General features: G+C 35.9%; 1 protein-coding gene across 1 annotated transcript in view; it reads right to left on the reverse strand.

Moving 5' to 3' along the window:
* LOC148120722 (uncharacterized) overlaps positions 1-10,867 on the reverse strand; it is a 46,570-nt gene extending 35,703 nt beyond the window's left edge. Inside the window, exons 1-4 of the mRNA XM_087911395.1 lie at positions 9,709-10,867; positions 3,346-3,439; positions 2,079-2,134; positions 251-314 (exon numbers count right to left, since the gene is read on the reverse strand). Coding sequence (XP_087767521.1) covers positions 251-314; positions 2,079-2,134; positions 3,346-3,430 — 205 coding nt within the window. The 5' untranslated portion in view covers positions 3,431-3,439; positions 9,709-10,867. The remainder of the gene's footprint in view (positions 1-250; positions 315-2,078; positions 2,135-3,345; positions 3,440-9,708) is intronic.
* Between the last annotated feature and the right edge of the window lie 7,158 nt (positions 10,868-18,025).

Below are 18,025 nucleotides of genomic sequence, written 5' to 3' on the forward strand. Positions count from 1 at the left end.
GCAGTAGCCACAGGAACAGAAGAACTGTCAGGTGCAGCACCAGGAGCAACAGCAGCGAGAGCATTAATATTTTCAGCGGCAGAGGCAGCAGCTGCAACAGCAGGAGCAAGAGCAGCCATAATGGCAGCTACCGCAGCAGAGGCAGCAGTGTCTGCTGCAGTGGAAGTAGCGGCAGCAACAACTGCTACAGAAACAGTAGAAGCCACAATATTAGCAACAGAAACATCAGGAGTCGCAAATGCTTCTGTACCTTCAGAGGCGTGGACTGCATCTTCTCTTTCACTGCTTGTATGCACCTTCCTGTTGGCTGTAACCTTTAATTGAGAGTTGAATATCAAAGTTAACTATTTTTAATAATACAAAGCTGTTTTCTCCAATGGTCTTTATGAGTTGACTCTTGCATATTAAGAATTTACTTCATAAAATTTTTATGTACTCAGGTTGTCCTAAGAGGTCATGGAAAGTTTGGAGAATTCTGTCTCATTTATTTCTACGTGAAAAGATATTTTTTCTTTTATTTTTTAAATTTTTAAATGGGACACTCTTCATTTTGAGCTTTTTCTTTTATATATGCTTTTCTAACTCATATTTCTAATTTCTATATAGCTGTTATAAAAGAAACACTCTGCTAGTGACATATAGTATTGAAAGTCACTTTTAGAATTATGACTTTTGGTTCTTTGACAACATGGCGAGGGGAGGGGGGGCTCCTTATCCGCACTAAGATAGTTCTCACACAGCCTTTTGTGATCCTTCCTTTTTCTTGGGCAACTTAAATGTGAAGGTGTTCACAAAAATGAAACCAGGTTTGCCCAAAGAAAGGAACACAGTGGAACTTCAGAGCCCCTGAGTATGGTAACTTGAAATAATTGGAAAATGTAAGACGATTTCCAAATTTCACATTCATCCACCATAAAATTTGGCATCTATAAGAAATGTTATCACACGTCTTCAGATCCACTTATGAAATTCAGCAGCGTATCCACTTTTTTGAAACAGCGGAGTTGACAAAGTGGATGTCTTTGAGGAAAGTGTTGAACCTAACAAAATTTTACTCCTAAAAGTGTCTCTGAAATCCACAGGCAAAGACCAACTGGAGCTCATGGAATCCCAGAGAAGAGGAGGAGAAAGGACAGTAGGAGCCAGAGGGGTCAAGGACACCACAAGAACAACCACAGAATCAACTAACCTGGGATCCCAGGGGCTCAAAGATGGAATTGACCTAGGCACACTGCATATATTAAGTTGTGTACTTGATCCTCATGTGCAATCTCTAATAGTGGGATTAAGGGCTCTCTCTGACTCTTTTACTGGCTTTTGGGACTCTATTCCTCTGCCCAGCCTAAACACGTGGTGAGGGGGAGGATGGTGCTTAGTCTTACTGCAACTTGATATGCCATGTTTGTGGATATCAATGGGAGACCTGCCTTTTCCTGAACAGAAACAGGGTAGGAGTGGATTAGGAGATACAGGCAAAAGAAGAGGTAGTGAAGGGACTGGGAGGAGAGAAAGGAGAGAAAACTGTAGCCAGATTGCAAAATTAATTAATTAATTATAAAAAAGAATGCCTCTATATTTTTCACTGGCCTTAATTCAATATGTCTCACAACTCAGTTTTGGACTTATTAATTTATAAACATGATACACAGTAAAAAATGGTGAATTAAATCTATTTGATAACAATTACATGTTACCTACCTTAAGGTTTGTTGCTTCAAACCTAACATTGATTATAGATCTTCTAGAAGAAAACATTTGTCATTTAAGGGTATTTGTAGTAGAGTATGGGATTATTACCTATTTATTCAATAAAGAAGTTTAAAAACATCATGCTATTAGCTCTATGTACATTTTTTTGCAAATCTTTTTATTATATATACAATATTCTGAATACATGTATGCTTGGATCCCATGAGAGACCAGATCTCAGTACAGATGGTTGTGAGCCACCATGTTGTTGCTGTGAATTGAACTCAGGACCTCTGAAAGAGCAGTCAGTGCTCTTAACCTCTAAGCCATCTCTCCAGCCAGCTAAATTGTTTTTTTTAAAAAAAATTGTAATAATAGTATTTACATACCAACGGCTGCTTAGTTTTGTTGTCATCACACTTATCTTGATCATCTTCCAATACCACTGTTCATCACAAATAAATGTACTTAGTTATACCACAAACATTAAAAAAAACACAGATTGTATGTATAATGGCCAAAAAATCCACAATAAATACTATTTTTTTCATTTTCCCATTTGAGAATTTTTAATTCAGCTTATTTATCTTTAGCTGGAAACTTTAAGAGGTACTTAAACTTCAATATAATCCTTTGACAGATAACAAATATTTTTTAGTTTTTAGGCAAAAGACTTAGAAGGTTTAGTCACAATTGCATTCTGATCCTTAAGACACATACCAGGGCTCAGGTAGCTGATCTGACTCTGGGTATCTTAATGGCACTCCGAGCCATTAAGAGGGGGTGGCTTGTATCTGTGTTTTTGTAAGATATGAGTGTAGAAAGGTGATGACTTTAAGAGAAAAAGACAGGTATGAGAAGGAAAGGAGATGGACGGTAATAGAAAATATTATAGGTGTGACAATACAATCATAAAGAGTAGTTTTTTGTCAGGAAGACATGACTAAAACGAGCAGAGGGAAAATCACGGGATGGTGAGTAGGGCAATAAAATAATATAGAGGATGACTTATGTATGGAACTTCCTTAATAACAGAACTACTTTGCATAATACCTAAAATATTATTTAATAGTGTGAACTAATAAGTTAAAATTGTAAAACCTAGCAAGTCATGAATATAATAAAGATTTGTGTGTTACTTTCAAAGCATATACAATATACTGAAAATATTCTTTTTGGAAATAAAAGCTATCTAAATATGAGAGAAGAATGAGTAGTAATGGTATTAATAAAATAGCCGTGCTTCCAAAATAGATGTGTGTAACAATGAAGGAAACTGGAATTCATGGAATTTTCAAATGATATATTGAACAAAATTATCAATGAACAGTACAAAAAAATCTATACAAAGATTAGTATAATTCAATGACTGCATACTATCATTTTAATCTTCACTTCCCATATTATATCCAAATTCTTACTCCTCGAAATTACTCAGACAAAAATAATTTACCATGTAGTTCTTATGTAGCTCTCATCTTGAAAATCACAACCGAAATGTTACTGAAATTTCATTAGCTATATAGTGCAATACCACTGAATAAATCTTAACCAATGCTACCCAAGATGCAACTGCTGGGGTAGTAAAACATATTGTTCTCCCTGATTTTAATGAACCTTTATTTGAATGACTTACTGATTACATATAATTCTTACCTTCTTCTCCTTCATTAAGAAGATTTGTGAAACCTGGACCTAATCCCATTGATGAATTTGCAATAGGCCTGGACTGATGATCCATAATATTATCCTGGGAAATTCAATATAAATAGTGAATTCCATGAATAATCTCCGAGGATTTATAATACCATAAAAAGATTTCCTATTCTTTAAACCAAAAGAAATATGTTTTTCAACCTTAGGTCAATATAGGTATACAAAATGTTACAAAATAAAAATTAGAATAACTGTATGATAAGAACATCATTGTTCATATGTTCATGTCCTCAGTTAAAAATTTCCCAAGAAAGGAAATACATAGGCTAAAACTTAAATACAAATCTGAGAGGTTCTTAGTTAGGAACTGTCTTTCTAAATAGTTCTAAATTTCTAACAACCTAATATTTTTAAAATAAATTTCAAAATGGACTAGTCAATATAAAGGTATATACTTAAGAAAATTTCAATTTAGCTATGGTAAATTGTTTTACAAAAAATACCTAAGAAGTAACTCAAATTTTACATTGACTTACAGATAGTTGATTATTTTTATTCCTCTCAAGATAGTTTTGATTTTTCACTGATTTCCTTTGTAATTCAGCCCTTGTTGAGAATTTATGAATTTGAAAAAAAAACAGAAAACAAAATGGGGAATGATATTGGAAAGGAATCATTATATCCAAAGAATAATGTTTAAAATTTGTTATTATGGAAAAAAAATGTTGGTCTTTTTTACTTGAGTGCTCTATTGAGCTTAAGTTTCTACTCATATTTGAAGATATCATATTTGCAAGGATATCAATGATTTATATCACTAAAGGTTCTATACTGAAGATGCAAATATATATGTCAGATATTCATTCCATAGTACCTGCCATTTAGAGTATTGCACACAAAAACCTAAAAAATATAACACTCAACTATACGTTTATATCCCTAAATAAGACAGAATTCCATAGACCTAAAATGGTAAATTAATGTAGGATATCTATGAGGGAAAGGTTACTGGAATTTGAAAATACGATCAATTAACATATTGGTTGTGCTTTAGCCAGGCTGTATCATAAATATACATAATAATCATGTAAAAATAAAACTAAGTCAATGAGTAATTGAATCCAAGGTTATGATTCTACTGAGCATAATTAAGTTCAATAAGAAAGTGTAAAATTCTTAGACATGATGGAAAATTACGGCATAATATAATACACATAGAAGGCATGATGATGACAGTCCTAAGAGGACATGCAAATATTTGAGGGATCTCAACTAAATGAATTAATGATGTATCTTGAAGCCTATCTTAAACTTCAAGCAAGCAACACTCAAAAAGTTAAGAGAAGACAAAAAATAAGGGTTGAAATTAACAAAATAGAATCTAAAAATACAAAGAAATAACCTAGTTATTTGAAAAGAAAAACAAGCCCACCCTTTCGTCTGTGAGTTCCTTGGACAGCAAGAGGCCCTGCTCCTGTACCAAGAGATCCATCAGGAGGGGTAAGTGTGTGCCCGACTGGTTGGCTGGATGCCCGGGAAGCAGAGTACAGGTACTCTCTAATTCCCTAAACTTTCTGGCCATTCTGCGGGGCTTCTCCCTGGCTATTGTTTTTCTCCATTTAACCCATCCCAGCTTGCCCCGAAGCACCCTTTTCCATCTGCGGGGTCCTAGGATCCCCCAACTCAGCCTGTTTCAGGGCTGAGGGTCTGGGAACCCAGTGGTAAATGCTACTGGTGCAGGGGTTTCTTTGCTCCATACAACCCTGCACCTACCAACTTCACCCTTTTGTCTGAGAGGTCTTTGGCCAGCAAAAGGCCTGTTCTTGTACCAGAAGATCCATCCAGAGGGGTAAGTGTGTACCTGCCTCCCTGGCCGAATGCCCTGGGAATGGATTGCAGGTCCCATTCATTTCTTTAAATATTCTGGGCCATTCAGCAGGGTGTCTCCACTGCTATTGGCTTTTGCTATTTACCCCATCCCATCTAGCCACCAAGAACTCATATTCATCTATGGGATCCTTAGATCCACCACCACAACCTACTTCACTGGAAAGGATCTGAGAGCCAACTCCAGTGCTGAGGGTACCTAAGAGAGGGCAGACCAAGAAAAACCCCAAGTACACAGTTAGCCACAGCAAAGATCAGACCAAACTGCTAAGACTATCCTAACAGCATTTGAAAGAAGAGATGGGCAGGTGCCAATGCAAGAATTTCTCCAAAAACCTGAAAAGCAACATTACACCAGAATCCAGTGAACATACAAATGGAAGACCTGAACACCCTAATCCAAAAGAAGGAGAAGAGATCGACTTTAAACGTAACATTATGAAAGTGATAGAGCTCCTCAAACAGGATGTGAAAAATCTCCCTTAAAGAAATGGATGAGAAGACTAACAAAAAGTTAGAAGAAATGAATCAATCCCTCAAAGACACCCCAGAAAACCAAGAAAAAGCAATCAAACAGGTAATAGAAACAATTCAAGACTAGAAAACTGAAGTGGAGGTAATGAAGCAAACACAAACTGAGGGATAGATGGATATGGAAAATCTGGGTAAATGAATAGGAACTACAGAGACAAGTATAACCTACAGAATACAAAAAATAGAAGAAAGAATCTCAGATGCTGAATGTACTATAGAGGAAATAAACTCATTGATCAAAAAAAAGCAAATCCAACAAATTCTTAACACAAAACATCCAGGAAACCTGGGACACCATGAAAAGACCAAACCTAAGAATATTAGGGGTAGAAGAAGGAGAAGAATTACAACTCAAAGGCCCAGAAAATATATTCAACAAAATTATAGAAGGAAACTTTATTCTTCATAGGATACTCCTATGAAGGTACAAGAAGCATACAAAACACTGAATAGACTGAATAAAAAAAAACTTCCCCGACCATAAAATAATCAAAACACAAAACATACAGAATAAAGAAAGAATATCAAGAGCTGCAAAGGAAAAAGGTCAAGTAACATATAAAGCTAAACCTATCAGAATTACAGCTGACTTCTCTATGGAAACCATGAAAGCCAGAAGGTCTTAGATAGATGTGCTGTGGACACTAAGAGATCATGGATGCAAGCCCAGACTACTAAAACCAGCAAAGCCTTCTTTCACCATCGATGGAGAAAACAAGATATTCCATAACAAAAACAAATTTAAACAATATGTAGCCACAAACCCAGCCTTATAGAGAGTACTAGAAGGAAAACCACAAACCAAGGAAGCCAACAACACCAATAATAAAACAAACATTTAACAGCCCTTCACCAGCACAACTCAAGGAAGGGAAATACACAAACACTACCAACAACAAAAAAAATAACTGGAGTTAACAACCACTGGTCATTAATATCACTTAATATCAATGGACTCAATTCACCTATAAAAAAGCACAGGTTAAGAGAAAGGATACGAAAACAGGATCCAACATTTGGCTCCTTACAAGAAACACACCTCAACCACAAAGACAGACATCACCTTAGAGTTAAGATTTGGGAAAAGGTTTTTCAATCAAACAGACGTAAGAAACAAGCGGGTGTGGCTATAGCAATATCTAACAAAATTGACTTCAAACTAAAATCAATCAGAAGAGATGGAGTTGGACACTTTATACTCATAACAGGAACAATTCATCAGGATGAAGTCTCAATCCTTAATATCTATGCCCCTAATATAAAAGCACCCAAAAATGTAAAAGAACATTACTGGAAAAAAATAAACATTACTGGAACTCAAAGCACACATCAAACCTCACACCCTAATAGTAGGAAATTCCAACACCCATCTCCCACCAATGGACAGGTAAACAGAGAAATAAGAGAACTAACAGATTTAATGAATCAAATGAACTTAACTGACATCTATGGAACATTCCACCCCAATAGGAAAGAATATACTTTCTTCTCAGCATCTCATGGAAACTTCTAGAAAATTGATCACACAATTTTCTAACAAAGTAAACTTCCACATATACAAAAAAAATTTAGTAACCACCTGTGTCTTATTGGATCACCATGGAATAAAGTTAGAATTTAACAACAATTCTACCCACAGAAAGCCTACAAACTCATGGAAACTGAACAGTCAGCTACTGAACCATTCCTGGGTCAAGAAAGAAAGAAAGAAATTAAAGTCTTCCTTGAATTCAACGAAAATAAAGACACAACATACCCAAACCTATGGGACATATGAAAGCAGTATTAAGAGGAAAGTTCATAGCACTAAGTGCCCACATTAAAAAAAATGGAGAAAGCTCACATTAGAGACTAAACAGTTCAGTTGAAAGTGCTAGAAAAAAAAAGAAACAGACTCACCCACCCAGGAGGGGTAGAGGTCTGGAAATAATCAAGCTGAGGGCTGAAATCAACAAAATAGAAACACAGAAAACAATCCAAAGAATCAATGATACAAAGAGCTGGTTCTTTGAGAAAATCAACAAGATTGACAAGCCCCTATCCAAATTAATCAAAGGCAGAGAGAGAACATGCAAATCAACAAGATCAGAAATGAAAAAGGGGACATAACAACAGACACTGAAGCAATTCAGAGAATCATTAGGTAATACTACAAAAGCCTGTATGCCACAAAGTTAGAAAATGTAAAAGAAATGGACATTTTTTATATAAGTACCTAGTATCAAAATTAAATCAAGACCAGGTGAACAATTTAAATAAACCTATAAGTCATGTGGAAAAAGAAGCTGTCATAAAAAACACTCCCAACCAAAAGAAAAAAAAAGCCCAGGACAAAGAGCTGATATATATACTCCTTAATGTGTTTCACATAATAAAAACAGAAAAGTCATTTCCAAACTCTCTTTATGAAGCTACAGTTACCCTGATGCCAAAACCACACAAAGACCCAACCAATAAAGAGAATTACAGACCAATCTCACTCATGAACATCGATGAAAAAATTCTCAATAAAATACTGGCAAAATGAATCCAAGAACACATCTAAAAAATTATCCATTATGATAAAGTAAGCTTCATCCTAGAGATGCAGGGTGGTTCAACATATGAAAATTTATCAATGTAATCCATCATATAAATAAACTGAAAGAAAAGGGGGAGAAAGAAGGGAGAAGAGAAGAAATAGGTAGAACCTGGGGGAGGTGACGGGTTGAGATGAAGGAAGGGTGAATATAGAAGCAGATAAGAAGATATCTTAATTAAGGGAGCCATTTTAGGGTTGACAAGAGACTTGGCTCTAGAGGGGATCCCACGTGTCCATGGGGATGTCTTCAGCTAGGTCCTAGGGCAGCAGAAGAGAGGATACCTGAACTGACCTTGTCCCATAATCATACTGATGAATATCTCGAATATCCCCATACAACCTTCATCTGGTGATGGATGGAGATTGAGACAGAGACCCACATTAGAGTACTGGAGTGAGCTTCCAAGGTCCAGTTGAGGAGAAGAAGGAGGGAGAAGATGAGCAGAAAAAGGGAGGAAGTCAGAACCTTGAGGGGTTGAGACAGTATGCCTGATCTAATGGGAGCTCACCAAATTCAGCTGGACTGGGACTGAATGAGCATGTGCTCAAACTGGACTTTCTGAATGCGGCTGACAATGGGGGCTGACTGAGAAGCCATTGATAATGACATTGGGACTTGTTCCTACTGCATGTACCGGCTTTTTGAGATCCTAGTCTGTCTGGATGCATACCTTCCTAGACAAGGATAGAGAGGGGAGGGTCTTGGATTTCCCACAGGGAAGGGTATCCTGCTTTATCTCAAGACTGGAGGGGGAGGGAGGAGGGTGAGTAGGGGAGCGGGAGGGGAATGGGAGGAGGGGAGGAAGTTGAAATTTTTTAATGGAAAAATAAATCAATAAATTAAAAAAATAAAAAAGAAAATGGAATACATTTACACAATAGATTATTATTCAGCTATAAGATAAATAACGTCATAAAATTTGCATACAAATAGATGTCACTGAAAAAAATTATTCTGAGTGAGGTAACCCAGATCCAGAAAGACAAACACAGTATTGTACTCAATCATAAAGCAAAGGTTAACCAGATCACAATCCATAGTTCTAGATAAGGTAATAAAGCGGATCCTCACAGGGACAGGAGGACCGCCCTGGGAAGAGGAAATAGATGAAATTTTGTGGGCAAACAGGAGGCATGGGAAGGAATGTGAAGGAGAAGGGATAGTGTATGAGAACATGAGGTATAGGATGATCTAGTTGTGAGGGTATGGGGTGGGAAAGCAAGGAAAGAGATACCATGATAGAGGGAGCTTTATGGGCCTAAATAGAAACCTATTGCTGTGAAAACTCCTAGGAACTCACAAGGATGACCCCAGCAAAGACTCCCAGCAATAGTGGAAAGGGTGCCTAAAATGGTCTTACCCTATATTGAGATTGGTGACTACCGTAACTGTCATCATAGAACTTTCAACCAGTAACTGACAGAAGCAGATGCAGAGATCCACATCGAAGCACCAGGCTGAGCTATAGGGATCCCTTCAAAGAGAGGGAGGAGGGATCATATGAGCAAGGGAAATCAGTTCATGATGGGGGAAACTCACAGGGACAGTAAAGCCAAACTTGTCCTAGCTCAGAGACTCTAGATTGACACCTAGGGATCCTGCTTGAGACCGAACTAGTCCTTGTGCATGGGGACGAAAGTTTTGTAGCTTGGTCTGTTTGCGGGAGCCCTGATAATGGGACCAGAATCTATCACCAGTGCATGAGCTGACTTTCTGAAGCACAGTCAATATGGTAGGATGCTTTGCTCACCCTTGTTGTAATGGGTGGGGAGGGGTTTGGCTCTGCCTCAACTGAATGTTTTTAATTCTCCATGGGAGGCCTTACCTTTTCTGAGGAATGCACAGGGATGGGTTGGGGGGAAGTGGAGAGATAGGGAAGAAAGGGAGGGAGGTGGAACTGCCATTGATCTGTAAAATGAATGAAAAAATATAATAAAATATATTTTAAAAGAAGTATTTCAACTTCACGAAAAGTAAAGTGGAGTAGGCACTGGACTCTGGGAAGCATACTTTTGGAAATTAGACGTGGAGACCCGATTTTCCAATAAAGATAACCATTTTCTAAAAAAAAAGAAAAAAAAGAAAGAAAAGAAAAAAGAAAAAGAAAAACAAGACTGACTACTTTTAGCCAAACCACACAAAGTAAAGACAGAAAATTGAAATTTAATAAAAGTCAGAAACAAAAAATGGAAACATTATAGCAGGCATATAGAAATCTCAGATAATCACAAGACACATCAAGATCCACCAAACTGGAAAAACATAAAATAAACAGATGAATATATGTGACCTACTAAAGTTAAATAAAATGAAGCTAACAATTTAAATAGAATAACATAGAAACTTTAATTTAAAATCTGTCAACTTAAATACTTCCAAAACCATATAGTCCCAGCCAATAATTTTATTTGAACTTCAGAGAAACACCAGTACTCCTCAAAACATTCTGCAAAATGGAAAAAAATTCCAAATTATTTTTATAAAATCAGTATTGCTCCAATATCAAACCCAATTGGAGAACCACACTCACACTTGCCCCAAAAAAATTACAGGCCAATGCCAAAATATATTTGTTTGTATATCATATGATTCTATACATAAAGCCCAAAATACTCTACTAAAATCCTCTTACAGCAGATAGATATATTAATTTTACTAGCAATATACAAAATTAACATAAAAATCAGTAGATTTTTTTACACAATGACAAGCATACCAAGAAAGAAATAAGGGAATTAATTCCATTAACAACTACCTGAAAGAAAATAAAATATTCTATAATAGATATAATGAAGTGAATAAAGGGTAAAATAAAAATTTCAAGACACTGAAAAGAGAAACTGAAGAGGATATCAGAAGACTGATAAGATTTATATAATGAAAGTGACCATCATATAAAAAGAAATTTATATATTTAGTAGAATCCTCATCATAATTCCAATAAAATTCTTCATAGCAGTTGAGAAAATTAATCTTTATTTCTACACTGATTCACAGAACATCCAGGAGAGCTAAAATGATCCTAAACAATAAATAAATATCAGAAGGCATCGCCATTCTAGATTGCAAGTTATGCTACTGAGTTATAGTAATCAAAACAGTATGGCACTGGCATGTTGGTCAAAAAAACAGAATTGAGGAACAAGGTCTAAGCCCATGCTCCTACATTCATCTGTTTTTGATAAAGATCCCAATAACACACACTGGAAAAAAGGCAGCATCTTTGACAAGGAGTGCTGGTTAAATTTTATAGCTATATTTAGAAGAATGAAATGACATTCTTTTGTCTCAATCTGCCCAAACTTAACTGAAAATGGATCACAGACCACAGCTTAAAACCTGATACCCTGAATATGACAAGAGGAGAAAGTATGGAATATACTCAAACTCATTGACATACTTTCTGAATAGCACTGCTATAGCACAGGCTCTACCCCTAACAATTAACAAATGGAACTTAAATAAACTAAAATGCTGATGACATTGCATAACATTCCTTGCTCCTACCTGATGTTTTCATATTGGTTTATATGTCAGTATCCTGGAAGAAGCAACAGTATATGTGATATTGAATTGTGAGTGTGTTTGGCTGATAAAGATATGTATGATAAAGATATGTATGATAAATAAAAGAAGCTATGCCAGTATAAGACCCAGTCCTCCAATCATTCATGTCTTTCTGTAAGTGATGAAGACAAAAGAATAACACTCTTTTCCTACCTCTCAGCCAAGGTTCCATACCTCTAGATTATTCTTTGGAATTCCTGGGTAATAAGCCCTCCACCAGATAATCACATTTGAGCTTTCATCTTGAGAGTCTCAACTTAAAATTGAATGCAAACTTCACAAGATCAATACAGCATTAATAAGTTGCATTATTAATAGTTATACAACAATTGATTGCTGTATTATTAATCATTATATAACTAATAAGATGTATTCCTTACTAAATATTTCATGTGAAACTTTTGGCCTAGTAGAAATATTACTCCATCAATTTTAATAAAATTTCTTTGAACTGACTTGCTCGTAATATACTCTTTACCTTTCTGTCCTTCATTCAGAACATTCATGGATCCTGGAGTTAGTTGTACTGGCAAATGAGGATCAAATGAGCTCTAGCTTTAGTATTATTTTAATTCTTTAAGGTATTTTTTCTTGTTATTTGGTTATTTTTGTCAAAGAAAAGCACACAGTCATGTCTGTAATACTCATTGCTTTACTTTCTGACACTGCATCGATATTCCATATAGAAAAAAAATGAGTCAAGGCTAAAAAATGAGCAGAACTTGATCGTGAATACTGTGTCTGGTTTGATGGCAAGGATTTCTAAAAAAGCTGTTCTACTTCAAATGAATTAAATGGCTTTGATGGGGCCTCAAGCTCAGATCATTCAATTCTGACAAGATAGGTCTTTCACTCATTTTCTGCAAAGTCTAAGTTCAGTGTCAGATTCCTACATGGTGTGTTTTAGCTAGAGTCAGATCTATTATACTATAAAGTTGCTTATGCCAGTGCTATCATTTTGTTTTAATCTATTTGTTTTCTTTTAGTAAAATAAAAATTAAATCTGGATGCCTGTAAGGAGCAAAAGAACAGGACACATTTTTCATGGTCTCACATGTTTAAGAATATTCCCGGTGTTTCTATAATGTAAGAGGTAAAAAAGAAGTTACACACAGAGGATAGTGAGGAAAAATATTAGAAGCAAATATCAGAGAAATTTTAGTACTGATATGATGTAGATTTTAAGAAAATTCAATATTCATAAATAGTTAAATGTTTTAAAATCAAATTTAAATCTTAATACTATTCATGATAATACAGCCTAGAAGAAGACTTAATTTAACCTGTGGTACATTGTCTGTAAAATACATATTAAATGGAAATTTATATTTCACACTACATACAGATGACTGAGTACTCTCATTTCCATCGAGATTTTCAATGCTGTTGTCTGCTTTCATCTGTAAGTCCATTTCTGTTGGAATCAATCAACATTTATAAAGTTAAAGTAAACTAGGAGAACATCCTACAATAGAAGTCTTTTCAACCACAGATAAAACATTATTATGAAAATTACAAGCCAGGTGGTGGTGGCACACACCTTTAATCCCAGTACTCGGGAGGCAATAACAGATGGATCGCTGTGATTTTGAGCCCAGCCTGGTCTACAAGAAGTAGTTCCAGGACAGGCTTGATAGCTACAGTGAATCCCTGTCTTGAAAAACCAAAAAAAAAAAGAAAGAAAAAGAAAAAAATACATTTTTAATTTTCTTATTTTGAGGCTCAGTTAATGATATCCTTCCTATGGATATTTACTGATGTATATAAAAACCCACAATGAATAAGAACTTTCACACACAAGCTCCATAATAAAGCATTCCATTTTCAATCGTGCATATATAGTCAATGTTCACCTACATAGTCACATATCAACAAAAAAGAAAAACATATAACTAGTATTGTAGTAATAAGTCTGCTTGTTGGTTTCCCAGTTGCCCGGCAGCTCAGACCTAAAATAGTCACAGAAACTATATTATATAAATCACTTCTTGGCCCATTAGCTCTAGCTTTTTATTTGCTAACTCTTACATCTTAATTTAACCCATCTCAAATAATCTGTGCTTCACCACAAGGTTGTGGCAAAGTTTCAGTGTTTTCCTAACTCTGCCTACTTTCTCCCAGAATTCAATTTAGTTTTCCCTGCCTACCTAAGTTCTGCCCTTTCAACAGGCCAAGACTGTTTCTTTTTTCACCAATGGTATTCAAGGCATACCGAGGGGAATCCCACATCATAGTTCAACTAAAAGTAAATTGGAAAGATAATACTAAACATAAACTGACAAAAATGATAAATCAAATATAAGAATATGGCTTTAGTGATGGTTGTTAATATTTCTGAAAGAAAAAGGATATTTTATTAATCTTGGGCTTTCTTTCAGAGGTTAGAAAAAGACAAGAAACATGATTCATTATATTTCCATACACAAATCTCTTACATAGAGGACTCAATAAAAATTAAAAGGCAACAGATTTGGTAGACCAAAAATTAGAACACAAATCCCATGGAGTCAACTGAATGAATGGATTTTCATATGGAACACATATATACCTGAATACACAAGGTCTTTTTATATAACCAGTGTCCATAAAGACTCCTTATAGAAAAGAATTACTTGCCTCAGCCTTCCAGGAAACTGAATGCATAGGCACAGATGATGCACAAACATCATAAACATTTTTAAACTCTCAAATGTGATATCTCTCCTTACTTACCAAGTTCTGCCCTTTAATAATAAGAAATAATAATCATAAGAAACTATGTTTCCTAAATGGGAATACTTGCACATATAGAAAATGTTTAAATATCTTAGTTATGCCTAATATTTTAAAATTTTAAAACAGCAAGTTATTTTGAAATTATGATGAAGCCATTAAACAGACTAGAATCTGAAGGTGCCAGTCCTGATCAGTTCTCACTTCTTTGTCATATTCATATTTTAACCAAAATGACAGTGTATGGGAAAGCACAACACTATATGTGACATTAAATATTGCACATATGTGTTATAGAAATATTTATTCCTATTATTATATACTTAAGAATATTCTGTTAAGACATAGACTGTAGACTTCTATAACTTTCTACAAATAAAGATGAGAAGAATAGAACCCTGAGTTCTGTTTCCATTCTATTAATTCACAGCAAAGTTCACCCACATGTCAAAACTCTATTTCCTAAAAAAAAAGTCATTTTCACATATTGTACTTTAAATACTGGCTCCATATCTTTTCCTTTCTATCATTTTAATCTTCATTTCCCATCTCCTTTCCAAATACATGTATCTTGAAATTCTCAGTTAAAAAAATACTATCTACTTAGTTGTTTCATTGGGCCATGCTCTACTCGTGTACTTTATCTCTCTAATTCCTACAATCTTGCCTCTCAACCCCTACCCCTGCCTCTTCTACCAGGCTCCCTGGATTTCAAAGGAGAAGTACAAGGTAGAAAGACCTTATTTAGCCTCTCTGTTTGCATAATGCCTGACTGTGGGTCCTTGTACCTACTGCCATCTGCTGCTGGAGGAACCTACTTTGATGACAACTGAACAAGGTACTGATGTATCAGGTCTGTATGGGTCTACATGGGCTTGCATAGGTTTGCACCATATGATATGGTATTTAACCAATTACTTCAGAGAGATTGATGGACATCGAATAAACACATTATGAAATTTGCCTTCAATGTGACAAGCCTAATCATTTGGACAAGTAACTGCTCTTGCCTGGATTACTAGATGGTATGCTGAATAAACTGGACATGTAGGACTCATGGGAAAATGACTTCTGAACTTGTCTAAAGGTGAGACAAGTTTTCAGAGACAGGCTTTATGAAAGAGACTGCCAGACATTTTGAAGGATAAAGAAGAAGGTAACTGACAAACTCAGCCAGTACAAGGCAAAACAGATCTTAATATTTCATGGTTCATGGAAAAGTCTGTCAGATACTATAGGCTGAAGATGGATGCTCCAATGTTACAGAAGATCTTTGGGTGACTGTCCAGGCAGTGAGATGTCTATGGCATTTCTAGAAATGTGGAAGTTGCTTACAATGCACTTTCTGTTTACTTAAGTAACATGATATCCTTCTGGGGTCTTTTATGGAGTTGAAGACAGATGGTTATAGCTATAGTTTTCCTTAGTTATGATAAACTGTAGAATCACAAAAATTATTTTATCTGTAATTCTTGCTTGATACCTATTCTGTTATATATTATATAACTTTACTATACAAAAGATAAAATCTTCCTTTGTACTTAGACAGAATGAGAATATTATGTGGGAATTCCCACTGTATGCTGTGAATGTTTCATTACCATTGGTTAATAAAGAAGCTACTTGGTTTATGGCAGGGTAGAATAGACCTTGTTCTGGAAAATTAAACTGAATGTAGGGTGATTCAGAGAGGTCACATAGCTACCAAAGGAGAAGATGCTGAGAGGCAAGATTGTAGGAATAGGATATTTCAGTTCATCCTAGAAGGTGAGACAAAACATAGGAGCTACAAATAGCAGAGCTTCCTAAATATTTAAGTAAGAATTGACTCTGTGTAACTCTCCTTTGTTTTCTTTTAAAAGTAGGATTTAAAAGAATACCCATTGTTTTAAAATTTTAAGTTCAATTGGTAAAACATAATGTTAGGATGAAACTGAACTGAAATTATTTAAGAAACAAAAGTAACAAAATACACGGTGTTGAGAATTTAAACTGAGGGGAGGAATGGGGAAAGCTCGGTGGACCGGGATGGGGGGGGGAGGGAGGAAGGATGAATATGGGATCAGGGAAGAATATATTTCAACTAAGGGAGTCATATTAGGGTTTACAGTAGACTTGATTATATATGGGATCCCATGTCCAAGGAGAGATCCCCAGATTGTTCTCTGGACAGAGGAGAGGGTGCCTGAACCAGCCTTGGTCCATATCCATACTGATGAATATTTTGCTTATCACCATAGATCCTTCATCTGGCGATGGATGACGATACAGACGGAGACCCACATTGGAGCACCGGACTGAGCCCCCCAAGGACCAAATGAGGAGAAGAAGGACGAAGAAAATGAAAAAGGAAATAAGGACTGCGAGGGATGCTATCATCCACTGATACAAGGGGACGGATCTAATGAGAGCTTACCAAGGCCATTTGAACTGGGACTGAAAGAGGACTTGATCCAACCAGATTCTCTGAATGTGGCCGGATTCTCTGAATGTGGCTGGCCCTGAGTCTTTCTGAAAAGCCATTGTCAATGACACTGGGACTTGTTTCCTCTGCATATACTGGATTTTGGGGATCCAGCCTGTGTGGATACTCACCTTCCTGGACCTGGAGGGAGGGAGGAGGAACTTGAACTTCCCACAGGGCAGGAAACCCTGACTGCCCTTAGGGACGAAGAGGAAGGAGGAGAGGGAGTGGGGGTAGTGGGAGGGTGTTGGGAGGAGGGGCGGAAATGGAAACTTTTAAAATTTAATAAAATTACTTTAAAAAAATATTGAGAATGGAAAAAAAAGATCATGATTATAGGAAAAATGTTTTTAAACAAAAAAAGTCAAGGCAGGAAGGATAATTCAGTGACTGAAAACACTTCCTGCCCTTCAGACAACTCCAGGTCAATTCCCAGCACATAAATCAGGTGGCATATAATCAATTGTAAGTGTAGCTTCAGGGTTCTAATATACATACATCCACACACACACACACACACACACACACACACACACGTATATTAAATTGTTTACTAATAAAGAGTTGTTTAAATAAATGAAGGGATTAAAATTATTATTTTGTTTGAATAAATAGGATGAAAATATGTTATAATGCCAAAGTGACTTAAGAAGTGTATAACAATGCTTAGTAGAAGAGAAGCTACATTTTTATTGACTATCTAAACTACACCAGGCATTTATAAGCACATTTTCTTGCCCATACATATGTGAATAAATAGTGCCACTGTGACGCTATCTTCTCCTTAGTTGCTGGTCATCTGAGAAGTCAAAGAATCTAGTGAGGAACATATATGACAAACTTTTGTTTTTGTTCAGATTGTTTCCAAGCTATTGCTTTGGGGCAACACCCCCCAATTGCTCCATCGTCATAACTAACCTATCTGGATTTAGAA

Source organism: Myodes glareolus, chromosome 10, assembly GCF_982192425.1.
Source record: "Myodes glareolus chromosome 10, mMyoGla1.1, whole genome shotgun sequence".
NCBI classification, from domain to species: Eukaryota; Metazoa; Chordata; class Mammalia; order Rodentia; family Cricetidae; genus Myodes; species Myodes glareolus.